Source organism: Balaenoptera physalus, assembly GCF_965194825.1.
Source record: "Balaenoptera physalus genome assembly, chromosome: 2".
In the NCBI taxonomy this organism is placed as follows: Eukaryota; Metazoa; Chordata; class Mammalia; order Artiodactyla; family Balaenopteridae; genus Balaenoptera; species Balaenoptera physalus.
This window is the reverse complement of record NC_138883.1, coordinates 4,873,037-4,900,116: the sequence shown is the minus strand read 5'-3', so window position 1 is coordinate 4,900,116 and position 27,080 is coordinate 4,873,037. Positions and strand designations below refer to the sequence as shown.

Here is a 27,080-nt window from a genome sequence, read left to right as displayed (position 1 = left end):
GGGTGTGAGCACGGGATCCCGGGTGTCTCTCACACCGTGCCCCTCGGAGGGTGAAGGAAGGGAACTCCCTTCCTGGGCAGGATGCAGGGTCCCAGGGACCCTGTGTCCCCTGGGCTGGGTGTGGTGGAAGCTCAGGGTGGAATCACTTCAGGGTGGAAGTTTCAAGAATGGCTTCTTTGGTGGAGGGAAAGGTAACCGCACCCCACGCTCAGCCCTGGCGGAAGTGGAGGCCCGCACGGGGGGCTGCCCCAGCCTGAGCAGAGGGGAGTCTCAGTGTGCATCCACTCAGAGCCTGGGCAGGCAGTGGACACTCCTGCCTCACCCCTCACGCCCCCAGGTGGCTTCGCCTGCTCTGAGTGGGGAGCTCTGTGACCTGTGAAGCCCGCCTTGGGGTCACTTCCTCTGTGAAGCCTTCCCAGGTTACAGCTGCCTCCCGCTGCCCCCTGTGCTGGGCCCCTCTTCCCCCAGCACCCCCCGCCCCGCTCCTTCAGGGCTCCGAATGTAACAGGCGCCCTGAGCCCCGTCCCTTCCTGATGCTGCCGCCCAGCGTGCGTGCTCAGTGCAGTGCAAACTTCCCGGGCTTGCAGGGCCCTGCTCCCGGCTGCATCCCTGGCCCCTGCGCGCGGGAGGCATTCTGTGAATAACTGCAGGTAAGACCTGCCCACAGGATGTGGGCTTTGGGATCAGACGGCCGTGGACTTCAACCCTGTCACCCCCTTTCGCTATTGTGCGGTCACAGCCAGTGCTGAGCTGCCTCAGTGTCCCATGCTGTAAATGAGAATTCATAGTACCCAGCTTGTGGGGATTCATGAGGTTGTGTGTGATAGCTCTCGGCAGGACGTGTATGCAGCAGGCGCTCAGGAGCCAGCAGTGGGAGTATCAGTATTAGTGATAATATCAGCATCAGTGTCAGCCCAAACACTGGTGCAGGAGTTGAGCCAGTTCAGGCCAGAGGGCGCGGTTGGGTTCATCCTCAGACCTGGTCTGGCGAGACCCTCTCCGGCCAGCTCTGGCTCACTCTCACGGCAGAAGCCCCCAGTGAGCTACTCCCAGTTGACAAGTCTCAGGGAAGGCCTCTGATTGGCTGGCTTGTGTCACATGCCCGCCCCAGACCAGGGGCCCCTGGCCAGGCATAGCTGCCACTATGCAGCTGGAGGGGAGAGTGATGGGACCCCCACAGTATTGTCATGAGGGTGTGTCCCCCCAGGTCCAGCCTGAACAGTCCCTTGGCAGGCATTTGTCGGATGGATTGACAACGTGTGAATGAACCCAGACACAGGCCAGGAGGGGAGGCTGTGCTCGTCTGGGGCTAGGGGGGCCTGGCCTTCCCAGATGCCTCTCGCCCACCTCTCCTGCCCCCACCTTGCATCCAGCCCCAGATCCTGGGGTCCAGACATCCTGCTCTCTAGCCCAGCCCGAAGCGGGCGTTTTTCTGCCTTCCTTGATGTGGAGTGTCTTCTGAGTGAGAATTTCATCACGTGGTTTGCTGACTGCTCTCTCCACTGTAATGTGTTAATATGACCACTCATTTGTTTAATGAGCATCAGTTACAGACTGTACTCAAGTGGCTTTGGCGTGGGCGCTGGGGTGTGGCCAGGGGACGACCTCCCTGCCCACCAAGCTGCCCGGCCCCTCCCCTGTGCTGAGTCCACACCCCGGCTACCTGCAGCCCTGTGGGATTTGGGGCCAGGACACCACGGGTCCCAGACCCATCACCTGCTTGCACGGGGCCTTTGTGGGCTGGTACGCTTTCGACTGCTCTTGGAGCAAACACCAGCCAAATCTCTGTCCTTGGAGGCCGCTTCTTTACCACACTGGTCACCTTGAACCAGCCGAAGCTCTGACCCTCCTGGGACAGGGATATCCAGGTATCCCCAGACACTGCGGCTGTTTCTTAGCACCCCTCCCCTGTGGATTTGATTTCTTACCTACGCGCCCTGCAAGCCCTACCCCCTTCTTAGGTTATTTTACTGGGAAGAATGGCAGGTGCTCTCCGTACCCTTTATCTGTTTCTTTTTCCAAGTGCTGTCTTCCAAAGAGCATTCAAGACTCCTGATCCTCTGCAAGGTGTCTAGGAGTTCACCATTTGCAATTTTAAAATAAGAGAGCTAAATTTAGAAAGTATGGAGCAGGAATGAAAAAGGAGTGTGGGCTCTCCCCTCCACCCACCTTCCCGGGGCTGAGTGCCTACATTCGCCTCACCCATAAATCTGAAATACAGATCTGAAGCCGTCGTGGGAGAAGAACGGTTTCATGTGGAGATGCCAGCGTGGCTGTGTCTGCTGCTGAGCGCGGCCGTGACTTTGCTGAGTGAGGCTGACGCTTACAGCCCCCGCGAGGTGGCCGTGAGCCCCACCGTCCCGCCGAGGAGACCGATGCTCGGAGGGCAGAGGGACAGGCCCGGGAAGTCTGTGCTCCTCCCCTCCCTGGGGACCCACCTCTGGTCCAGCCTGGGGCTCTCCATGCAGTGGGACAGCCACCGGTCTCGAGGGCCCCTGGGGAGCTCACGAGTCAGCGTCCTCAGGCTCCAGAAGGGGAAACTAGCCCAGAGGGCCCAGGACTTGCCCAAGGTCACACAGCCCTGCACTGCCCACTGTGGGTTGAGAAGAAACATGGACAGAAGGGTCGGCGGACGGTGGGTGCACAGCCAGGGTCCTGTTGGGAGTGAGGCAGGACCGGAGTGGAGCGAGGGGGGTGCTTGGTGAAGGAGGGAAGCCCACCCCGGCTGTGGCTGGCTTCAGAGGCCATGGCAGGCCAGCCCTGTGAGGCCTGTGGGCCGTCTGCGGGGAGGAGCACTCAGACTCTGAAGTGACCATGTGGGGGCCTGGCCTTCGGGGCCCAGACTGCAAAGTCCTTGGGGTTCCCAGCCCTGGGGTCCAGTCTCACAACCCGCGTGGTGCTGATGAGGCCAGGGCCCCTCTGGGAGCGTCTCTGAGCGAGAGCCTGCTGGGTGCCAGGGCCCATGTGTTTGTTTTCCCCTCCACCCTCCCATTTGCCCCCCAGTTCGGTGAGGGTTGCTTCCCCACCTGCCCACAGGGAAACTGGGCCCCAGACAGGGGAGCTGACTGCCGAGCCTCTCCACAGCCCCTCCCCCGCCAGGAGGCTGCTTCCTGGGGCGCATCTGCTCCTGGGGGTGGGCAGTGGGGCCTGCAGGGGCAGGTCAGGTGCAGGCACCCTGGAGCTACACGAAGCTGGGTGGGCCGGAGAACTTCAGGTGCGCACCTGGGCCGAGGTGGTCCCCTCCCAGTGGGAAGTGCCCAGCCCCTGGAAGAAGCAGACGTAAAGCCCCCTGGAGGAGGGGCCCTCCATCCTAGGCCTTGCAGAACGTTCACAAGTACTTTCTCAAGGGCATCAATGAGCATGCTCAATCCAGGCACACAAAGAAACAAGGCAACACGGGCAGGAACCAAGATAAACAGGTCTACACAGACCCCACCTGATGGACGTGTCAGACCCAGACAGTGAGCCAGCTGTGCCCGCTCTGTTTAAGGAAACAAAAGACAAGCTTGGAAATATCTCCAGGGAATAGGAAACTATTAGAAAGTGGCATAGTGGGTTTGTAGAATAACCAGACAGAACTTCTAGAAATGGAAAACATTAATAACTAAAACTAAAAACTTGGTGGCTGTGTTTGGCAGCTGAATGGACGCAGCAGAGGAGAATTAGTGACCTGGAAGAATGCAGGTTGAGCACGGTGACACCGAGGTGTGGGTCTTAAGGAGGCAGGGACACAGAGGTAGAGGACACAGAGGTTCTGATGGCAGTCCCAGGAGGAGGGAAGGGTGGAGAAATAGTTTAAGTAGCTGAGGATTTTCCTCAACTACTGAAATACACCAATCCACAGACACCAATGAAATACACCAATCCACAGATACACCAATGAAATACACCAATCCACAGATACAAGACTCCCTGTGAATTCCCAACAAGGAGAAATCCACAGTGAGACACACCTCAGGGAAACTGCAGAAAACCAAAGTCAAAGGGAAGATCTTACGCAGCTGGAGAGAAAAAGACAGATTAGCGCCAAAGGAACAGCTCCTGGGGAGGTGGGGGGACTGATGGCGAGTCCCACCCCAGCAGGAAGCCAGGGGACATCTCTGTGCACTGAGGGAAAGAGACCCCTGCTGACATTCTCCCCAGTGAGAATATCCTTCAGAAATGGAGCAAAGACATCTTCAGAGGAAAAAAAACCCCAGGAGAGTTTGTCACCAGCAGAGCCGAACTAAAGGAAATCCTAAGGAATCTTGAGGCAGAAGCAAAGTCTGTAAGGAACGTTGTATGAAATGGCAATAATAACGTTTAGCGGGTTGAGACAATGGAAGAATTCAAACACTGGATGACACGGTGCCAGGGCCGGGGAGGAGTGTTATTATCAGGCTGCCCTGGCCTCAGAGAGGGGAGGACAGGGGGAGACACCCAGGGCCACACGTCCTGAGATCAAAAGGCAGGGGGGAGAAGAAACTACCCAAACCCAAATTCTTTCCACCGACGTCTTTTATTAATGAATGCAAAATACAGTACTGAGACAGGGCATGCATCACAGACGACAGGAAAGCAAGCTACAGAACCCGGGGTCGGAGGGCCTCATTACATCTGAGGTAGAGCAAGGTGGTGCCGGGGAGCGGGACACTGGGGGACGAGCACCAGCCCCACTCGGGACTACGGACCACGGGGGAGCTGGGGGGTGGTCGTCGGCCACACGGCGAGAACAGCTGAAAACGTTACACATCCCTCCACCCGTTCCAGTTCCCCTCTTTGTGGACAGAGCGTCAGGGTTCCCTTGTCACTGGCTGGCGGGGGGGGGGGGTCTCCGCAGGACACCGTCCTTCCCTCTAAGGGGGCAGGCCCCACTCGCCCTCACCCGAAAATCAAGGAGCATTGCGTCGAAAACGCCTAGGCTGCCATCCAGGGAGCTGGAGGCTGAGTGCGTTAAGAAAGACCCTTTTGCTCTATAAAAATAGTTGCACTTTATAAAAGGGGGGCTGCTCATCTCCGGTGGGGAAGGAGGTTGCTGTGTGAGAAACGGTCCACCGTGGCGGTGCGGGGGTGGACGAGACACGTGGGTGGGGTCCCCCCCCCAGGCTCGACGGGGTCCTCGTCTGCGGGGCCGGGAGGATGGGTATCGGGGAGGCGAGGCAGCGCCCCTCGGGACCCGGTGTGCGGGGTGGCCGCGGCCGAGGCCTGCACGTGGGCGCTCAGTTGAGCAGGGTTCCGTAGAGCTGGGCTTTTGTGAGGCTGTCCTTGCGGCTGAGCCCCGAGCCGCCAGTCCGAGGGAAGGCGGGCTGGGGGCTGAGGCGGGCGCCGGGGTGCATCTCCGGGGAGGCCTCCATGGAGCTGGGCTCCAGGGAATCCCTGGAGCTCCGGGGGCTGTGCTCGGCCTCGGGGCTGCCGCCCGCCCCACACAGCTGCACCCCGAGCCTCTCCCGCTCCCCCTCGCTGGCCGCGTAGCTGGGCAGGGGCTCAGCCGAGCGGCCGGGGCTGAGGCTCAGGTCACCGGCCGCCCGGAGGTAGCGGGGCTCGGCCAGGTGGCCCTGGGAGAGGTCATCGCCCTCCGAGAAGCTGTCAGCCTTGTAGCTGGCATAGAGGGGGCTGGCGCGGCCCTCGGCCTTCTCGCCCGGGCCGCCTCCGGCCCCAAAGTAGCGGTCGCTGAAGCCGCTGGGCGAGGCGCGGCCGGGAGGGGGGGCGGCGGCGGCGGCGGCAGCGGCGGCCGGGAAGGGGTAGGCGCCGATGTCCTCCACGCTCAGCGGCCGCCACTGGCCGCGCACGTCCTCTGCAGCCAGCCGGGCCGACCCCGGCTTGGCCCGCAGGTTCCACAGGTTGGGGGGCATCAGGGCGGGCTGGGGGCCGGGGGAGACCGGGAAGCGGTAGGGCTCGGCGGGGTACGGCGACACAGTCCTCGCGAAGCCCGGGGCCGCCTCGGCCTCAAGCGGGGCGGCCACTGCGGCCGCGGCCGAGGCGTAGCGTGGGCTGCTCCCGTAGGCCACAGGCGGCTTGCGGCCGAAGAGCTCGTCGCGGCTGTTCAGGTAGATGGCCTGCTGCGAAGCGGTGAGCGTGCTGGCCTGGGCGTGCTCCTTCTCCTCCGACGTGGCGCTGAAGCTCGAGTAGGAGCTGGACGTGGGCAGCGAGGCCGCGTAGCCCGCGAAGGCCTCGTGCCGGTAGCCCGCGGGGTAGGCCGCTGCCGCGGCCTCCTCCTCCTCCTCGGCCGCGCTGTCAGTGGAATTCTGGGCCCGCAGGAAGCCCACGTCGGTCACGGGCCCGTCCACGCTGGGCCGCCGGTCCCGGCGCCGCTCCTCGGGGCAGTAGAGCGCTGTGTCGCTGCAGTAGATGTCCCCCTTGTAGGGGGGCCGGGGGCCCGGCTTCTCCAGCCTGTCGCGGAAGGCCAGGTCACGGGCTGAGGCATCCGACAGGTGGGAGGACAGGCTGCCGGGGTCTGGCTTCTCCAGCACCTTGGCGAGGACGCAGGGGGGGACACTGTCAGCGTAGGCCGGGCGGCAGAGCGGGGAGGGCAAGCTGCAGCCTTGCTTCTCCATGTGCAGGCTCACGTGCTCCTGGAACTCTGAGGGCAGCTAGAATGGGACGCCGCAAGGAGGAGGAGGGGATGGGGGTCACGGTCAGCCCAGGAGTGGCAGCCGAGACTGACCGACCGGGGACCTGCCCAGGGCCTCTCGAATCCCACCAGCTGGAGCCAATGCCCGGGAGGCTCTATTTCACAAGCTCCCGGGACGTGCCTGAGAACCCCTGGTCACCGCCACCCACCCCGGCCCACTCCAGTGGGGCACCGCAGAGCCTGGAGGCTGGAACCCGGGTCTGACTCGGGCCTTCCCCTGAGGGGCTGACTTGCTCTCCCAGCCCCAGGGTCTCTGGGAGGGCACCCCCGGCCCGCTCATGCGGCCTGGGTGCTCCCAGACCAGACAGACTCAGAAACAGATGCGACAAAGACTGAGGGCCAGGCGCCCAGCAGTTCCCGCGGGAGCGCCTGGCGCCCTGCGGGGGACGTCCCGCTACTGTTTGATCTATTTTGTGAGTGTCTTAGGCGTGGCCCAGCCTCGGGGAGACGGAAGGTGGAAAGGCCTGGGTGAGGGGAGGGGCGGCCTGGCTGGGGTGGGAGCCCCGGGTCCGAGGCTGGGCCCTGTGGCCTCGGCCCAGTGACTCCCGGGTGAAGCCAGTTTCTTATCTCTGAAATGAGCACCGTCAGGAATTGTACCCAAACCAAACCACAGGGTTTCGGGGAGGCTCACACAGCGGGTGGGGGCCGGGAGCAGTCCCCGGAGGAAACGGGGGGAGTGTGCCGGCCGTCTGGGCTGGTGGGGGGGGTGTATGGGGCGGTCCCTCCACCACGTACTCAGAGAGGCCAGGGCACGGCAGGATCGAGCAGGGCCGGGGCACTCGGGCGCAGCCAGCCCCTTCGCTCTCAAGGGTGGGACCTGCGAGGCAGGAGCCCCGAGTGGTGGCGGGGGGCAGCGGTGGGCCTGGCCGGGGCGGGGCTCACGTTACCTCGGACACCTTATGGCCCCTGCCGTAGGTCTGGCTGCACTGCAGCAGCTGGGCCGCTAGATTGCAGTCCTTCCTATAGAGCTCCTAAAAGACAAGAGAAGCTGTTTTGCACAGGCTCGCCCCTCGCCAAGGTCGCTGCCACCCTGACCGGTGCCCAGTGGCCAACGCGGAAACCGGCGGGCAGAGCCGGCTGTGCAGTGGGCAGCACGAGGACCCTCTCTGGGCCTCACACTCTCGCCTGCAGAACGGGGGCCCCTGCTCTGACCTGGAGCCGCTGGTGTGTGGAGGGCGCCCTCCCAGGCGGTCCCACCACTGACCCGGGTGGGAAGCTCCCACAGGGTGGGGGGCAGTGGGAGAAGAATGGCCCGCAACGTGCCCTGAAGTCCCGGAGGCCCCAGGCATGGACACCAGGCCCGGTCTCCCTGCCCTCGGCCTCTGAGTCCCTCCCAAGGGAACACAGTGGAGAGCGCCGGCACCGGCGAGGGGCTAGGAACGGGCCTGCCGCTCCCACGTCTCAGAGTGAGGCCTGGACACAGGCATGGCTGCGGGGACGGGCAAGGGTCAGGGCGATTGGGGGCAGAGGGCCTGTGTGACCCCAGGTCCGGGTGGGGACCAGCTCAGCCTCCTGAGCTGAAAACAGATGCAAACAGTAGGAATCGAGGGGATTTGGTTTCATCTTTGGAAAATCTCTGTTGCATGTGCCTGCCGCTGGGCCTTGGTTCCCACTGCCGCCCAGGGACCCTCTGCAGCCAGGGCTCTGACGGGGGCGGGGGGTCTGGGGTCCACCGATGGGCCCTGAGGTCCACCTGCTCCCATAGTCTCAAGTCAACCAGGCCCAGGCGTCCTGCAGCTCAGGTGAGCTGCTGAAGGCGTGGGCACCCCTGCCGTCCCCCAACCCTGGTCCTGGAGGTCCCGCCCCGCCACCTTCTGTACTGAGACTGGTGCCCCGGCTTGGCCTGCATAGTGGAGGGAACCCGGGTCCCCCGCTCCTTCAATGCATCCCTGAAAGGGTACAGATGCTTGGGAGCTGCGAACTGGGCTCCTGTGAGGCCCCAGACTGGCTGCCGCTGGCATCAGAGGGCTGCAGGCACTGTCTGGCCAGCCCAGACCTGCCACCAAGTTGTTAACAGTCTTCTGAGCGCCGCCCCTCACCTCTGTGCACTCTTCCGCCGTCTCCTACCTGTGGCATCTCCACCTGGCTGTCCAGGGCCCGGCTCCAGCCCCACGCCTGCCGCCCCCTCCCACGTCTCCCCCAGAAGGTCCCAGCCCAGGAGACGGCAGGTGGCTCCCTTCCTGCAGACTCTGACCCCTGCAGTCGGGCTGGACCCATTTTTTCTTCTCATAACCCACATCCCAAATCGGTCAATGACTTTGGTTCCAGCTTCAAAATATAACCAGAATACAAAACCCCCCCCCTCTTCCCACCTCCCTGGACGCCATCCTGGCCAAGCCACCATGGTCCTTCTCCCAGATTGCTGTCCCCTTGACCTTGCCACTCATGCCTTTGTCCTCTACGGTCTGTCCTCAGCAGAGAAGCCACCGGAGCCCAGTAAGGGTAAGTTCAGTCAGGCTACCCCTCTGTTCAAGAACCTTCAATGCCTCCCTACTTCACTCAGAAAACCCCCCAGATTCCTACAGGAGCCTAGACAATGCAGTCTCCTGTTATCCTTCCGATCTCAGACCCTCGGCCTCTCCTCCCCACAAGAGCCCCCTCTGTTCAAGAACCTTCAATGGCTCCCTACTTCACTCAGAAAAACCCCCCAGATTCCTACAGGAGCCTAGACAATGCAGTCTCCTGTTATCCTTCCGATCTCAGACCCTCGGCCTCTCCTCCCCACAAGAGCCCCCTCTGTTCAAGAACCTTCAATGGCTCCCTACTTCACTCAGAAAAACCCCCCAGATTCCTACAGGAGCCTAGACAATGCAGTCTCCTGTTATCCTTCTGATCTCAGACCCTCGGCCTCTCCTCCCCACAAGAGCCCCCTCTGGTCTCTTTGCTGGTCTTCAAGTTACTCAGACCCACCTTTGCCGCTGTGGCTCTTTCTCCCTCCCCCGCTGTCCCATGGCCAGCTCCCTCATCGCTTTCAGGTCTCAGCTCCAGCAGCCTCTTCCAGAAGCACCCGACTGAGATTCCTTAACCCTGCAACTGGCAGCTCCCAGCACCATCCCCTGCTTTTATTTTTCTCTGCAGCATTTAGCACTTCCAAGTCACTACACAGTTGACATATCTATCCTGTTTACTGTCCGCCCTCCGCACTCCCCTGCTCAGATGTAAACTCCACGTGGGCAGGGCACTTGCTTGCCTGTGTTGTTCACACGTATTCTCAGAGCCTCGTAGGGTCTGGCCCGGCGAGGAGCAGATGCTAATCAGTGAGCGTGTACTCAGCTGACGGGTCTGTGGAGGGCAGCGGGGCCCTTCTCGCGGGACCCTGGAAATCGGGACCCACGGGTAGCCACAGGACTCTGATGTCCACTGCAAGGGGCCCAAGGCAGGAGTCCTGAGTGGCCACGCCCCAACCTTGGGGTCAGGAAGCCCTGCCTTGACCGGGACACCGTGGCCCCATGCTCCCTATCTCGAGCCCCATCTCCTTTCAGGGGAGGGTCTCGCGGGATGCAGTTTGTGAGGCAGCCCCCGTCCTTCCCCAACTGCCCAGGTACTCCATGAGGTCCTGACCATCCCGTCTGTCCACCCGGCCCTGTGCCAGCCCCTCAGGGTCAGAAGGGCCCGACACTCACATTGTCCTCCGATAGCTTGTCGATGGTCACCTTGGCCTCCAGCAGGTGGCTGTTGAGGGCGACGATCTCGTGGCTAAGCGCTCGCTTCTCTTCCTCATAGTGCTGGCCCTGGAGGTGGGGGACGGCAGAAGAGGGAGGTGCTCAGCAGTCGGCCAAGGCCTGGGGCCTCCTGGGTTCCCGCTCGCAGCCGATAATGAGGAGGAGCTTGGAGGCCAAGGCACGCGAGGGTCAGAGCACAGAGCAGCCCATGTTCCAGTCCTGCTCTGCCAGGGAGGAGCCAGACGGCCTTGGGCAAGTCACTGCCCCTCTGAGCCTCAGTCTCTGCTCTGCACCGTGGGCACAGTGACAGGTGAGTGCTGGAGAGCACCCAATCGGGGCAGAGACAGGTGGGACCGGCCCAACCCCGGGGAGCAGGGAGTGGGCGGGATGGAAACGAGGCCTTTGGCCCAGCTCCTCACGGGCAAGGGCATGACCGCCAGGCCCGAGGTCCTCACCATGGTTCCAGAGCTGGGGGCCCAGGGCTGGGAGTGCTGGGGTGAGGGGGGATGTGGCGTGCCCTCACCATGCGGTACAGCTTGTCCTCCAGCTCCTGGTTGATCCTTTGCAGCGCCATGTAGTTGCTCTGAATCCTGGAATGGAGGCCTTGAGGTCACTGCTGTGCCAGGCCCGACCCTCCCACGGCCCCTGTAGCCATACAGCCCGCTGAGGGCTGAACACAGGCCCCACCCTGCTCCAACTGCTCCTGCGCTAGAAAGCATCTGATTGAAGCTAACTTGTTGCAACATTTCCTGGGCCAGGGCCGAGGACCCCTGTAGATGAGAAGGGAAGGCCTGTTATTCACAAGGGATTCTGTCGGGTCCTCACTCAGAGCCGGTTAACTCACAGTTTACACACAGTCCTTACAAGGCTGGCGAAAGGGTTTACAGTTCAATAGCAGGTTAGCAGGGGTCTAACCTTCAGACTGTGTGATGTGCCCTGGGGTGAGTGCTGGGGACACACAGTGAATAGGATACGGTTCCCCCTGGAAGAGGCTGAGATGGAGGCAAGTGTTGGGTGGGAAGCCACTGCCGCCCTGCGGTGTGACGGTGGAAGGGGCCGTGTCCATCCTCTCGACAACCTATGTGTAGTGTTATTGCCCGTCTTGCGAGTGGGGAAACTGAGGCTGGAGGTGCTTAAGTAGTAAGGGACAAACAGCCTCACTGCAAATGCAATGCTCTGTAAACATTTAAAACAAACCAAGCCAACAGCAAAGTCTGCGTTTTCTTTACATTCTTCCTACAAGAAGCCTGGAAAGCGTGTAATATTGTTTAGAAGAATATCCATCCTACACGTGCAGAACGATGTTTACAGAAGTTTTGTTTTTAAGGGAGCCATTGCTCAGGGTCCCGCACACCTAGCCTGCTGTCACTGGCTGCTGCGCTGCTCAAGGGAACCGTCTCTAAATGCTGCTTCACCTCCAAGGCTGGACATCGTTTTCCGCTCAGAGACCCAGGCGACAGTGGCTGGGGTCTGGGTCTGGAGATGGCTGCTTCTGTGTCATGCTGCTGCCCCACCACATAAATACGAGAAGGACCCAGAGGGGACGCAGAGGTGCCTGGGAAGAGCCTGTACCCCGCAGTAGCCAGCGCCAGTTCAGATCCTGGTTTGGCAGCTCTTGGCACAAAGCGCGACTCTGTCAGAGCCGCTTGCCCTCGCTGAGCCTTGGACTCCCCGTGTACGAATGGGGTCACCAGCTCGGGTGGGAGGCAGGGCTCTCCTAGCGGCAGGTCGCCGGCCCCGCGCCCCGCCCCCCCTGGCCCCGCCCCCTTACCTGCGCAGCTTCTCCGTGACCTTCTCCAGCTCCTCCTGCGCCCGGCGCAGCTCGATCTCCAGGTAGTGGCGGGTAGAGTCGAACTCGGTCTCGAGCTTCTCGAGCTTGTGCGTGGTGTAGGACAGCCGCTTGCGCAGCTCGCCCTTCTGCTCCTGCAGCGCGCTGCAACGACACGCGGCGGCGGGCCGGGCCGCGGCGCTGAGCTCCAGGCGCCGGTGGGTGCGCACGGGTGCGCCCGGCCGCACCAGCGCACGCGCACACGCACCACACGCACGCACACCGCCCCGCCCCCGCCCCGGGGCTCAGGGTCTCTGACCCTGAGCCAGTCTGGCACTGGGTGGGGGGCAAGTGCTTGGGGCAGCTTAAAGGACCTTGGTTTAAAGAGCGCCCATTGGCACCCAGTCTCTCGGTCTGGGAGCCGACCTCCAGATGGCACCGCTTACAGGGTCCCCGACTTTTGCTCCTCCACAGCGCTGGCTGGGGACGCTGAGGCCCAGAGGCAGTAGTGCCACACCCTAGACCAGGACTCTCTTCCCCAAATCGACTGTGTGGTCCCAGCAGGCTGTGTGCCCTCTGGGCCAGGGAGAGGATGAGCCTGGATGCCCCACGCCCAGGCAGCGTCCGCCACAGTGGCCAGCTGGCTGCGCAGAGCATCAGACACTCAGAAAACCACTGGCCTGCACATGTCTCCCTTCCTCCAGGAAGCCTTCCAGAGCCAGGCTTGGCTCTTGAGGCTCCATTTTCCCCACAGACTGAGGGCTCCTCTGGGACCCCGGGCCGCTGAGTTCCCATGCTCAGGAAACAGAAACGGGATGATTCAACCTCTGAGCCATATGCCATCAATTCACATCAGCTACCCCTGGGCACAAGGCAGGAGGGACAGGTGTGGTGGCCACACCCAGGGGACTGGCCGTGAACTCCACCAGGGCAGGGGCCACACCCTCCTGTCGGCAGCCACCCAGCTCCCAGAGAGCACCTAACCATGGGCTGACCTGAGGCACCTTTCCCTTGACTGGCTGAGCACGCAGAAGGGGCCAAGGGGGGAAGGACTCACCTTTAACAGCCGGGAGGGCTGATTTCTGCAGGGAAGGGACAGCGGCCCGGTGGGTGAGGGGCACCAGGGGAGTTCTGCTGGCCGTTAGCCACGAGTGAGGCTAAGGTTCAAGCTGCCGTTCAGTGCCCTGGGTGTGCGCTTTGCTCTGTCACTCCCTGCACTTTTCCCCTGTCACCCCCTGCACTTTGCCCCCGTCACCCCCTACGCTACAGTCACAACGAAGCCCAGAATGGTGCAGCCTGAAGGTGAACTCCAAGGTGTCATGGGGTGGGCAGGGGCCCTGCCATCACACAGACCTGGCTGCTGGTCCCCGCCATGCACCCCCCAATCCACCTGCGACTGTCCCCGTCTTGCCCTGGGGACACAAAGCCCTGGCTTCAGAGAGGTGTCCAGGTCGGAGTAGGGGCCCGACTGGGCCAACTGTTTGCTGGAGGAAGCCCAACCCTCCTCAGGGGACCATTTGGAGCTAAGACCCTTTGGATGGTAACTTCTGGTGGGTTTGCTGTGGGCGAGCAGGAGGCTTCCTCCAGAGCCCGGGACAGAGTGAGCTTCAGTCTCGGGCCCTGTCTGTAAACCACACGTGTTACCATAGGCGCACACCCAGCGAACCCCGATTAAGTCTTCCTGGATTCCTGCCCAGGTCTACATTCTTAAAAATAAATAAAAATAAAGAGTTGCCTATGTTTTGAGAACCTCAGAGAAGGGCGGGGTGGGTCCTCCCAAGAGTTGGTCCCCAAGGAAGATGCAGAGTGACAAGCAAGGAGGGAGACCAGTGGCAGAGTGCCCGCCCATGGCTGCCAAGCAGGCCCTGCCGCTTCCTCCAGGCAGCACGCCTGACTGACTCACCCCAAGCCCCCTGCAGCTACAGGTCCCAGACTGCCCCCGGCCCAGGCCTTTCTCCCCAGGGGGCTGGCGAGCTTCTTGGGGGCTCTCCCGTGTCACCCAGGGCCCCCTGCACACACGGGATCAGGCGTGGGAGTGGGGCGGCGGCCGCTGAAGTCAGTCATCCTGCAGGGGCTGCAGGTCACCCACAGCCCTCGGTCACAGGGTACAGGCGGGGTCCGCACCCTCGGGAAGAGGTGAGAGCACCCGTGGGGCCACTTGAGCCCCCGCCCTCCCCCACCTTGGTCACCCGCCTGCAGCCACAGCTCGGACCCTGCCATCAAGACTGTCCACCCCACCCCTGACGTGACCCAGCCGTATCCCCCTACGATGCATCCACCCGTCACCCTCCTTCCTTCCTTTCCTGCCCTGTCCCGCCCTGTTCCCTGCGCCTCACAGCACGAATGAGAAAAAAGTGGTCCCCGCCCCGCGGAGCTTATAGTCTCGAGGGGAGACAGACAATGAACAAGGGAACAGGTTCACCAACGAGGCAAGTGTAGGAGGAAAAATGACAGGGCTGTGGGGTGGGCTCCTAGCAGAGCCGGGACCCGCCAGACGGGCACCTGAGCTGTGACCTCCCGCTCACGCGGCAGCCAGCTTCATCGAGCCGGCCCACCCAAGCCTCAGTTTACCCTTGGCCTCCGGATGGCCTTCCAGACATACTGGGCGGCTCTGTCCCACCGCCCTTCAAACACTGCTCTCACCTCCTGAGCCCCTCACACCCACCCACCCACCCACCCCTCAGCCGCAGCCGGTCCAGCCCTGGGCTGGCACAGCCCCCAGCCCGTGCCTCCTCCTCGTCCCCCCGCCCGCTTGCTGGAGGCACCTGGGCCCCGGCCCTGGACACGCCTCCCTGGTCCCTCCGTCACAGCAGTGCCAACCCCGGTGCCCCACCACGCCTTCCCCACCTCTGCCACTCGAGCTCCGTCGCCCAGGCTGATCCTCAGGGCCCTGGTTTACATCTGCAGGGCCTCCCCACACATCTCAGGCCGAAGGTCCTCTGTGCCCAGCCACACACGAACCCCTCCCAGGCCTCCATCTGCAGCCCCGACCTCTCTCTAGGGCTCTACTGCCCTCCATGTCCAGCCGCCCACCGGCCTCTCCTCCCAGAAGGCCTACAGGCACCTCACACCCAGTGTGCCAGTGCTGACTCTTCTCTGCCCCCTGTGCTCCCCACCCCCGGGAAGGTCACAGCTGCCATCTGTCCCCAGTCAGACCCTGAGAGGCCGCGGTGACCCCTCTTGCCTGTGGCCACCCTTCACAGCCCGTCACCAAGTCCTGGCAATCAACTACTCCAGACCTTTGGACATGTTCCCTCCCCTGCCTGGTCCAGGGAGGGCCCTGGGCTGGGCACCCTGAGGTCTTCGGTCACCTGTGTGGTACCACCATCCTTTCCTGCCTTTCCCTCCCAGGGCATTTGCCCGAGCCCTGCCTGACCTCAGCCTCAGTCTCCACATCTGTAAAACGGGGATGTGTGCACCCACACACTGGAGCACCCACCCTCAGGGAGCAGGGCTGTCACTGTGGTCCCTGCACTCCCCGGGTCATCAGAACCGCCAAGAGATGATGCCGGGGGCAGGCAGCGTGGGGGGAATGCTCAGTGCCTCTGCCTCCCCCCTGGTGTGGAGTTGGCTCAGGGGGCCCCTCAACAGATGCACAGGGAGGGCCTGGAAATCCCTCATGCCCCACCCTCCAGATCAGGGCCACCCTCCCGGCCAGGGGGCTCGGGAAGCCCTGCTCAGACTGCTGCCCGGGGGGTGGGGGTCACCTCGCTTTGACCTGGGTCCTGGTGAATTGATCAGTATCTGGCCTAACCCGGCAGGGTGTGTGCAGGTGGGTGCGTGCTTCGTGGTTCCCTCCTTGCCCGCGGGAAGCAAGGCTTTCCCACCTCACAGGGAAGAAAGATGAGCTCCCTCGGCGCAGAGTGGGACCCCGCCTGCCTCCCACCAGGAGCCCCTCTGGCCGCTCAGCGGAGGCCTGAGCCCGAGGACCGAGCCCGGGGCTGGTCTGCGGGGACACCGGGGCCTCGCCTCCAAGACCGGATGGCCGGGAAGCAATGGCGAGGGTGTGCTGGCAGCCGACACCCTCCCCCTCTGGGCCTTCTCGGGGGAGTCGATGCAGATGCGGGACGGACGTCTGGGGACAGACGCAGAGACACCGAGGAGCCGGGGAGACAACAGGTGTGTTACCTGTCCCAGAGCGAGGGCGAGGACCTGGCCAGTCGGCCCTGCAGGACGCGGGGTTGCCCGAGGCACGAGGGCACCCAGGGGCTGCGCAGCCTGTGGGTGAAGAGGACAGAGCTGCTCAGAACGGGGACCGGGGGGCCACGCCGGGCCCGCCATGGGCACGCAGTCACAGAGAGATGGGGGACCGTCCCCCACCGGCAGGAGAGCTCCTTGTCATCAGCATGGCGGCAGGGTAGGAGCGCAGGAGCCGGGGGGTAGGCGCTTGCCAGCCCTGGCTGCCTGAGTGCATTGCTGGCACCGAGTCCCGCCGGCGGCAGGGTCCCCACCCCAGGCCTGCATCCCCATCTCAGCCTCAGAGGGGAGTCATGGCGGGCAGGCTCCCCCCAGCTCCAGGTTTCTGTCCGGCTACTGCTCCTTCCTTGCAGGACCTGTGGGTCAGAGAGCCTGGGAGGCAAGGAGGATGGAGGGAGTGTGACCCCCGACCTCTGCTGACGGACACCAGTGGGGTGTTCTGGAGGCTGCGGGACCCAGTGGGTATTAGCGGTCCAGGACAGGACCCACTTCACCCCTCCTGGGACCCCTTCTCACCCACCCTGCCTGTGGCCTGTCTGGGCTGCGCGGGGGGTGGGACAGAGGGGGGGGATGACCCACCCAGCCCCATGGTGCCACCCTGCTTGGGGGCAACGGGGTGTACATCAGAGCTTTAGGCGCGCGTCGGCTTGGTCGCCCCCTTCCTGTAGTCTCTCCAGGGAGGGCTTCCGGTGGCCTGGCTGGCCCCAGAGCCAGAGCAGAAATCTGACGGGAGGACGCTGCCCCAGACATCAGGCGTCCAGACGAGGCTTAGCGACACGGGCAAGTGTACGTGTTAAGAGAAAGGGCAGCACAATCCCATTTACAGAATAACTGCGTACAGACGGCCGCACGAGATAACGGAGGGGAAGGAATGTTAATGTTGTTGGGGTGGGTGGTGGGATTCTGGGCCATTAAAACATTTTCTTTTATATTTTTCTGGATTTGTCATATTTCCTACAGTGAGGATGAAAAATCCTCACTGGCGGTCCAGTGGTTAAGACTCTGCGATTCCACTGCAGGGGGCGCGGGTTTGATCCCTGGTCAGGGAACTAAGATCAAAAAAAAAAAAAAACAGAAAAAAAATTTACTAAGGATGAAATTTCGCCCCTCCCCCCAGAAAAGGTTGAAAGTGTTGATCTGATAGGCTGGGGTGGGGGTGGGGCGGGTAGGGAAGCTCTCAGCCTGGGGCCGTGAGCTGCACATCGATCACCACTTCCCTAAGCCCCCATCTGCTCATCTGTGAAATGGGCTGCCCTTGGCCCTGGTCTCCTGGGCTGATCTTCTGCAGGCCGGGCTTGGGGAGGGGTTGGGGGAGAGGCAGCGGTTTGATCTCCATTTGAACTGGACTTTGGAATTCCAGGCCCAGGGTTCACTCTTGGCCAGTGACCCCAGTGCTGCTGAGTGAACGGAGAGGAGAGGCAGGACTGGCCGGTTCCCGTGGGAGCAGCCAGAGACCCAGTCTCCCCTCGGTGGCTCGGCTGAGGCCAGCAATCCCTGGGGGAGGCCCCACCCCAGAAGGCCCTGCCTCGGGGGACTCCTGCCAGGTGAGTTCTCAGAAGAGTAGAAGGGAGGCTGGGCCCCTGGGAAACTGAGGCCCAGGGAAGGGGCGGGGCTTGCCTGGAAGCACAGAGAACGGAGGGGGGCGGGGCATGACTGTGACTTGACCCAGACTCCGCCGCTGGTCACACACAAGGCATTTATCCCTGACAACCGCTCTTGTTCTGACGCAAATTCTCATTTCCAGCCTGTGGCATGGGGAGCGCCTCTTCCTAGAGGTGAGAAAACTAGGGCCCAGAGAGGTTAAGCAAGATCACACAGCAAGTCTGGGATGCGGCTGAAATCCCCCGATGCCTGTGATGCTGTGCTGGGCCCGGGGAGGAAGGACATGTGAGCTGTGGGGTCCGGGGGCCACCCTTCCCTGCTCCGCGGTGTGAACAAGGTTCCTGGGGGCAGAGGTGCTCCCTGGTGGGCTGTGGTGATGGGGCGGGGTGGGGCTGAAGGAGTGTCTGCCCTCCGGCTCCCGGGTACCAGGAGCCAGTCCCTGCGGTACCCCCATGGCACTGCCTGTCTCCGCACCCACTCTCCGCGCTCAGGCTCCGGCCCCCAGTCATGCTCCAGTGACACCAAATTGCTTGTCATTCTTCACATGCTGCAGGCAGCTTCTCACCTTGGTGACTTTGTCCCTGTGTCCCCTCTGCCAGGATGGCACTCACTCCTTCCCACTCAAGTTAACTCCTCCCCACCCAGGGCTTGCTGGTGGGACCCTGACACCCATCCCGCCCCGGCCTGCCCGCCAGGGAGCATCACTGGGGCTGAGCCCCTTCCTGCTCATCTCTGAGCGCCCGGGGCCCGGTCTCCTGCTCCATGCTGGCCCCCAGTCCGGTCTCCGCCATCCGCCAGACGGCAGGTCATGAAACCCAGCCAGACCACTCCCGCCTCTGGGCAAAATTCCCCAAGATTCCTCCCCCAAGTCCCCGTCCCCTCAGACCCCCCACGGCCCCCACCTGGCCCTGCGCTGGCTCCCTTCCCGCACGCTGGCTCCAGGCTGTGCCCGAGTTACCCTGAGCCCCTGCCTTTCCACCTCAGGGCCTTTGTCCTCGCCGTCCTCTCGGCCAGGTACCTTCCCTCTCAGGCCCCTGCCGCCAGGGACAGCCTTCCCTCCTCCACTCTCTCTCATTCCTGCGGGGACAACGACCTGGGGACCTGCCTGCCCTCCCCTGGGACCACCTCCCCCCTTCACCTACTCGTCCCAGTGCCCCGTGCTGTGCCCACGTGGAGCCAGTGACCAGCAACACGTGTTGCGTGAACAGCTGCAGAAACATCTGCAGGAGAGAAGCCGATCTTCTCTCCGGGGCTGCAAGGTCTGGTGCATTTTTATATCCCCGGGGCCTACTCTGAGGTTGGATAAATGGGGGGGGGGTAAGACCCCCAAGTCCTCCTTGCTCCCCTGAGGCGCTGGTGTGGAGCAGAGCACCCAGCCCCTCCCTCACTGGCCTCTCACCCTCCCGCAGGGGCCGACACCCTGGAACTCATGGCACAGGGACTCGTGCCGGCTTCCAGTGTCAAGGGCAATGCCCGGCGGAGAAGGACACCATAGAACCACCCTCAGAGCTACCGCTGACGGGCCACCTTGGCCAAGGTGACCCCAGCCCTGGGAGAAGGTCTTTGCCCCCAGACCTGCTCAGACCCAGCTGGTCCTCTCCCAGGTGGGCCTCCAGTGGGCACCTTGGGACCACCGCATCAGACACTTGGGATGCCCTGCGTGGGCCCGGGGGCGGGTCCCTGCAGAAGAGCCTCTGTCCCTGCCCCATGCTGGCATCATCTCTGAGTCTCCCTGTAGAAGGTCTGGTGCCACCATCCTTCCACAAAAGGAGCCAGAGACAACCCCTGCAGGGTCTCAGAGCCCCCTCGTCCCTGCCGAGGCCCCTCGTGCCCTGGCCTGTGCCCCCATGCTTGGTGGCCACCACTTTTCTGTGTCTCAGAACAAACAGTCTTTCTCTATTCCCCTTGAACTTGATCACTGCCGCACTGATTCCATCCTGTGTCCCCACTGGGAACCTACTCAGGACCTTTCTCGAGGGGCAGGTGGGCATGAATGGTTAACCAACACCCCCAGCACCTGCCGAGGGCCTGCCCTGCCCCAGGTGCCCACACATACCTACTCATCTAGTCTCAGGCCACCCTGTGAGGGAGGCGTGCACCACACCCGTATGATGAGTAAACTGAGGTTCATGGCGATGACGTCACACAGCCCTCCTGGGGTTCAACACTGGGCCAGCTGTTCTTCCCCTCACGTTGAGATGCCAGATTTTAGTGCAAATTGCAGCCCTTTAGACTCTCCCTTGAACTGTCTCCCACACATCATCCCGCTTCCTGGTGGGCCGTGAGCTTCTCCTTGAAGGAAAACGGTTCTGGGCATCTGGCTGGCACTGGTCTGTGTCTCAGACACGCCTGCCCAGCCCCTGGGCAGCCCCTCGGCTGACTCTGCAGCAGTTTCACCAGCAACACCACGTGCATGGAGAAGGGGACTCTGGACACGCCAGGCCATTGTGCAACAGCGTGCAGGTGCGTGCATGGGTGTGCGTGTGCACTGGGGGAGGGGACTGTCACAGGGCTGGCCTGGGGGCCCACAGCCAGGAGGGGTCACCCGCTCAAGCCAGACAGGGGGTGATCTCAAACTCTACGCCTGCTCAGGCCCTGCTCTCTCCTGGTTTGCTGGCCGAGGTCATCCAGTGGAACGAGTCCCTCTTCCCTCCTCGTGGCCCGCTCTGCTGCTCTCCTGCCCAGGGACAGGAGACGGGAGACGCTGCAGGGAACATTTCATCTCGCCTCCGCCTCATCTTATCAGGCGGCTGCAGCCCTGCTCCCACCGCCCCCCTCCCCCAACCCCCATCAAGGCAGAACCACGTGCTGGGAGCTGGCGGCACTGCAGCCTGTGAGCCCTCAGTGGGTGGGTGGACCCAGGGGTGCTCGGGGCCAGGACAAAGCAGAGCAACCTGGGCAAGTGGGCGGAGCAGCTGCAGAGCCACCGCTGGGCCTTTGCACACAATGCCCCTCCTGCTCAGAACATCCCCTCCCCTGTTCTTTAGTTCACTCTATTTACCTCCTCCAAGAAGCCCTCCCTGACCTCCCAAACCCCACTCTGGTTAGGGCCAGCTCTCCATAGACTCGGCGCCTGCACCTGTACAGATGGCAGGAAGTCACACGGCCGAGCTGACAGGCCTCCCTTTCTGCTCATCCGGCAGACTGACCCGGGAGCCTTACCACATCCCCTGTTCCGTTCCTTCACTTTCTCCTCTCTGTTCAACCTCCCAACGCCTCCTCCCGCACCGCCACTCACAGCTGATGACCTCGCTTCCTCTTCCATGGGAGAAAAGAAGCCACCCCAAGGGAACTTCCGCAGATGCCACTGCCAGGTCTCCCCACCTACCAGCATCTGCCCGCCTGTTACTATAGACAACCCGCCAGGCAGCCCCTCCGCCCACTCCAGGCGCGGCTCCGGCTACGCTCCCCTCACTCCCAGACCACCAATTTTCCCCTCTTTTCTGGATCATTGTCTCCGGCACAAGAACATGCAGGTACGCTTGCCATATTGAGAACAACCCTCTGCTGACCCTCCAGGACCTGTCCTCAATCTCTGCCCCAAGAAACGTTGCCTGTCCTTGCACCCATCCTGCCAGGACCGATACCCAACCTGGCTCATGTCCCCTCCACGCTGCCGAACCAGCTCTTGCCGGTCCCTGATCTCAGTGCTCACGTGACCTGAGCCCTCAGCGGCCAACGGCACGGTCGACCCCTCCCTCCTCCTGCAAACACCATCCTCACTTGGCCGTCCTTCTCGGCCTCCTCTGCGGGTGGTCCTCCTCTCCCAGACCTCCTAACCAGCAGGACCCAGGAATAGTGCCTCCAATCTCTCTCCTTCCCTGGGTACACTCACCCCATGGTGACCCCAGCCACAAATACCATCGCTCCACTGAGGGCCCCCAAATTTGTGTCTCCCCGACTCCAGGTGTGCATACCCTCTGCTGCCTCCATCTCTGCTTGGATATCTCGCAGGCGGCACAGACCTGCAGGGCCCACTGTATTCCTCTCCGCTCGCCCTCCCCAAATCCACAGCCTTCCCTCCCCAATCCCTGCCCCGCCCCACCAAGGCCGGCGCTCCCCAATCCCTGCCCCGACCCAGCAGGGCCAGCGCTCCTCCCAGAGCATGGAGGCTCCCTTGACTCTTTTTCTCTTTCCAGCGCCGCCCGCCACCCTGAGTCCGACTTCTCTTGCGCGGGATTGCTGCACAGCCTCCTAACTGGCTCCTGCCCTCACCTGCTCTCAGCCAGAGGGGTCCTGTTGAAGGCTAAGTCCAATCCACGCCCCCTTTCCACAGCTCCTACATCGCTAGGGTCAAGCCCAACGTGTTCACGCTGATCACCTGATGGCAGGTGGCCTTCCCATTGCCCCCTGGACCTCACCTTCCAGCCGCATTCAGCACGGCCTTGCCTCAGGGCCTTTGCACCTGCTGTTCTTCTGCCTGGATCTGTCTCCCAGATACCCCACGGCTGCCCCTCTCCTCCTTCACTCAACATTCAAACGCAACTTTCTTGGCGAGGCCTTTCCCACGCTCTGCAGGCATCCTCTCTCCGCCTTTCCCTGCCGGGCCTGTGTGTCCCTGGCCTCACCCCCGGGAGTGGCAGCTCCCCGGGACAGGGATTGCTGCCTGCCTCCTTCCCTGCTGGGTCCTCAGACCCTGCAGCAGAGCCTGGCAACCAGGAGGGCCCAATAAACATTCGCTGAATGAAGGAAAAACACAGAGTGAATGCATTTTACACATGAGCAACCTGAGGCTCAGAGGGAGAAAGCGCCACCCCGGGTCAACAGGCCGCAGGCCTCCTGACGAGCAACCCGAATTCCCCCCCGCAGCTTCCAGGGCTTTGGGCTGTTCCTTGCCTCTGAGGTCGGGGGCTTTAGGGGTTTGGTTTTGTTTGTCTGGCTCTGCCAGAAGAAGTTGCTCTCTGACTTCCGTAAGCGCTGAGCCCCCTGAAATGATCATGAGAGGGTGAACTTTGAATTTCAGGTCAATAATGAGTGTTCAGTGTAAGTATGTGCAAAACACGGCATGGAAGTACTTACACTAAATAAGCATCCAGCTGTTTATTGAAATCGGGGAGCCCGATAAAGTAGAGGATGCCCAGTGACATTTATTTAAATTCATTTAAATTTCGCTGGCTATTCTGTACTTTATCTGGCAGCCCGAGTACGGAGACAGAGGTGACCCCATGGAGGAGGGCCTCCAGCACCGGCAGGAGAGGTCATCCCGTGCCTGTCATGAAGAAGGCCAGCTATCTGTGCGGGAAACACAGCTTGGGCAAAGGCCGGGAGACGAGTGTGGCCAGAGCCCAGGCCTGGGTCAGCTGGCAGGAGGCTGAGCGCGCCTGGCCCCGAGTGCGGGCCAAGTGTCCGGTCCCCTTGCTCGGGGCGCAGGGAGCCCCTGGGGAGCTCCACAGCGGAAAGGACTGGCGACAGGCTCCGGCCTGGGGCTGTCCCTCTGGTGGGTGAGTCGGGACAGGGAGTCCTAAGGAGGCTGCCTCAGGAGCGGTAGGGCCAGCCACCCTGCGGGCCCCAGAAGCCCCCAAGGCCCCCTTTCTGGCTGTGTTGGGGCTCCTGGGGCACCCCTGCCTGGCCTCGTCTTTCCCAGCACCCAGCCCAGCACTGCTGCTTATCTACTCTCTTTTCTTCCCCCCACACTGGGGGGACCTGGAGGGCGGGACTGTGCACACTTTGGCCCTGGACCCCTCCCCTGCCCCGAGGCCACACCTGCTCTCTGCCCAGAATCCGGGTTCAGGGGGCGTCCGCGTGGAGGACGGGTGGGTGGTGTGGTCCTACCGCTGGTGAGGAGCTCCCCGCCGGGCTCCCAGATGAACCTCCCAGCGCCTGCCACGCTGCCCTGGAGCCCAGGTGAGAAGAGGCTGCCGTTCCACACTCTGATGGTCGGGTTCATTACTGCCCACCACGGAACCCACGCTGGCTCCACTAATTTGACCACCCCACCACAGACACGGGCACGCATTAATTGGATCGGCGGTGGGGCCTGTTTCCCGGAATTCTGGGGATCATAAAGGTAATCAGGGCTGTGGGAGGCTTGTTGATGACCCTGGAGCACGGGGCATAGGGTGGCCTGCCCCATCCCGGCGCTCTCTACGTGCCCCGGGCCGCTCCGGGACGCCCTTGGTCCCTGGTCCCTCTGACCTCACCGCCCCACCTACCCCGCACCTCTCCACACCCACAGGAGACAGTCCTGGGGGCCAAACTGAGTCTGGAAGAAAAGAACTGGCGTTATGATGATAGATTTTAGCAGCAGCAGGTGGTTGCAAGGCACTGGGGCCGAGGAAGGAGGCTGCTTTTCTGGGCCTCAGTTTCCCCATCAGTACCCAAAGCCCAAAGGACACCTGTGACCATCACCTCCTCTGGAAGCTTCCCCCGAGATCACCCCCATTCAATCATTCAATCACCCAGTGAGGCCTACTGTGTGCCCTTGACAGTCCCCTCGTTGAATCCTCACCCAAGGCCTGGCAGGGAGGGGGGATGTTACCCATTGTACAGATGAAGGAACTGTGGCCTGGAGGGCCAGGGCCTTTCTCAAGGGCACCCGGCTAGCGAGCATGGGAGCCAGGATAGAACCCTCCCCAGGGCAGCCCCTCCGGCCAGGACACAGGACACAGAGGCGCAACCCCCTGCCCTGGCAGGGCACCCCCATGCTGTCTGCCACGAGGGCTGAGGATCCCAGGATACCTGCTCCCGGGCACCCATCCCACAGACATCTCGTGCATCCCCACCTGCCCCATCTCCATCCTTCCCATGTCAGGTAGCGGCAGCTCCATCGCTCAAGAGAGACACCCAGGCCTTGTCCCTGACACCGGCGCCCTGATGGGCAACGCCTCCAGAGCCTCAGTGGGCCTGTCGAGGGATGCAGGCGATGCGGCAGCTCTCAGGCTGTCATGAAGGTAGAGTGAGAGCGTGCAGGAGGGGGCCAGAGATCTCAAACAGTCAGGGCTGGCTTTCTGCCCGCGGTTAATGGGGGTAAGGCAGAACGCTGAGAAACAGGTACACGGCACATCCTTGCTCTGAAATATTCAGTCACCACCGGGACTGGTGATGTGCCCTCTCTGGGAAAAATGCAGTCTGGGGGTGCAGCAGAGCCGGCCCGCTGCCCCCGACTGTGAAATGCTCTCGCAGTCCTAACTCAGTCTAGGTCTGCAGGTCACAGCCCAACACCCCCCCTCGCCAGGTGGTCCTCTCCTTCATGATGGGAATAATGCCATCTGCCCAATGGTTGGGGAAACAGGGCCTGGGAACAAATGAGACCATGTGAGAGGGGGGCATGCAGTTAACAGGGAGAAGTGGCCCACACAGCGCCAGCCATGTGCCCAGCTTCACGTTCACGAGTTCATTCTCAAAACAACCTTCTAAGTTAGGTGCTATTATTACGATCTGCATTTTAGAGATGCAGAAACTGAGAATCAGAGAGGTTCAGAAACTTGCCCAGGTCCACACAGCCAGTAAGTGGCAGGTCTGGGATTCAAATCCAGGTAAGTCCACCTTCTTAACCACATACTTCATCAGGGAGCCTTTGCAGAGGAGTGGGACTCAGATGGGCTGTGAGGACAGGAGACTTTAAAGGGCAGGGCAGAAGAAGGTAAGAGAGAACAGTCCATGTGGAGGGTCCCTTTATAATGCCCTGACTCCCAAAGGGAGAAATCAAAGTGAGGCAGTCATTCACAGCTTAGTGAGAATTAGCCCGTAAGACATCCTCCGCTAGAATCATGTTTAGAAGTGAGGCAGAGCCGGGAGGAGCAGCTAGGTCCAGGGCTCAGGTGGCCACACAGAGGGGCGCTGGGTGCCACACAAGAGCTTTGGGTTTTCTGAAGGGTCAGTGGGGGCCCAGAGGCCTCGGAAGTGCATCCTCACTCTGGACTTCAGGAAGGGTGCTGGTGTGGCCCTCAGGAGGGGACACTGGAAGGGGCCAGTGGGCTGCAAATTTTGGCCCAAACACAGAGAGGCCTCCTCCCACTGGGCAGTGTCCAGCTGCTCTGGGAGGCTGTGGCTGTCCTGACCCCAGAGACCTAGACAAGCCCCTTTCCACCTCTGGCCTCTGTTTCCCCAAACCCCTTCAGCTCCGTGATCCCTCCTGGCTGGCGGGGGCAGGAGGCCGAGAGCCCGAGAAGGGCAGAGCTCAGCTGCCAGGTGAGGAAGAGCATCCCCCCTGCCCGCGGGCCTTTGCCCACGTCGGACGCCCTGCCGGGAATGCCCTCCCCCCACTCCTCCTCATCTCCGTCCAAGCAGCTCCCTCTCAGGAAGGCTCCCCTACGTGCTGCTGAGGCGAGATCCCTCCAGTGGAGGCTCTCATACCTCCGAGGACCTCTCACGGGGTGATTTTTTTAAAAACCACTACTCCCTGAGGGGGTGGGGGGCAAAAGTGTCCCCAACACTCCCCTTCCTGGGGGGTAGAGTGGAGGGCCCCCTCTCGGGCATCATGAAGCATGGGGAATAGCTGTTCCCCATCCCCCTTCCTCACTGTGCACCACACTTTGGTCTCATTCCAGAGCGTTTACTGAGCACCTACTACGTGACAGCTCTAAGTGCTGGGGATCAGCAGTCAGTTGCTGTTCTTTGCGGGGGGAGACGGATGTAAATAAGATAAATAAATAAGACAAACTGAGAGTCAGGTGGGGATGAGGGAGATGGAAAATCAAGGCAGGGAGGAGGAGGAGGATGGGGGAAGGGCTATAATTGTAAATGGAATGAGTGGTCAGGAACCCCACCCTGACCAGGGATGACATTTGAGAAAGATGTGAAAGGAGGGGAGGCAGGGAGTCACGTGGATATCTGGGGAAGAACATTCCAGGCAGAAGGAAAGGCGCCTGCAAAGGCCCTGGGGCAGGAGCCTGTCTGATGGACTTGAGGAGCGGCATCGAGGCCTGGTGGCTAGAGGGGGTGGGCAGGGAGAGCCTCTGGAAATGAGGTCAGTGCGAGTTGGCATCTCTGGGGCGACCTCCAGGGCATCAGCCTGGCACTTGGCATAGTGTCTCGGCACAGTGAGTGGCATCTGGTATAGGCGGCACTGCAACACGCGTGGGTGACACGAATGAATCAAGAGTATGGGCCTGAGCGTTTGACGTCTGTATGAAAAAAAGCACACAGAAAACCCACAAAACCCAAAAAACAAAAAAAAGCCAAAAATCAAAAAACCCCCAAACCCCCACAGAAGCCAAAAAAAACAAACAAAAAACAAACAAAAAAAACCCCAAATTAAAAAACCCACAAAACCCAAAAAGCAAAAAAAAAACCCAAAACA

General features: G+C 61.9%; 1 protein-coding gene and 1 long non-coding RNA gene across 7 annotated transcripts in view; one reads left to right on the top strand and one right to left on the bottom strand.

Annotated features, from left to right (window-relative positions):
- Positions 1 to 3,140: 3,140 nt before the first annotated feature.
- BEGAIN (brain enriched guanylate kinase associated) overlaps positions 3,141 to 27,080 on the bottom strand; it is a 46,007-nt gene continuing 22,067 nt past the window's right edge. Inside the window, exons 3-8 of one of the 6 annotated variants that reach the window (XM_082448256.1) lie at positions 16,169 to 16,258; positions 12,044 to 12,205; positions 10,796 to 10,862; positions 10,234 to 10,341; positions 7,498 to 7,581; positions 3,141 to 6,569 (exon numbers count right to left, since the gene is read on the bottom strand). In XM_082448256.1, the coding sequence (XP_082304382.1) occupies positions 5,199 to 6,569; positions 7,498 to 7,581; positions 10,234 to 10,341; positions 10,796 to 10,862; positions 12,044 to 12,205; positions 16,169 to 16,258 (1,882 nt within the window). In that variant the 3' untranslated portion in view covers positions 3,141 to 5,198. Of the gene's footprint in view, positions 6,570 to 7,497; positions 7,582 to 10,233; positions 10,342 to 10,795; positions 10,863 to 11,626; positions 11,753 to 12,043; positions 12,206 to 13,097; positions 14,697 to 16,168; positions 16,259 to 27,080 lie in introns of those variants that run through there. The other 5 variants (XM_082448259.1, XM_082448258.1, XM_082448260.1 and 2 more) reach the window with 5 other exon arrangements.
- Positions 17,922 to 23,313, top strand: LOC309654401. The gene is made up of 3 exons (XR_014260227.1): positions 17,922 to 20,302; positions 21,080 to 21,315; positions 21,979 to 23,313. It is a non-coding gene; the product is annotated as an uncharacterized lncRNA (long non-coding RNA).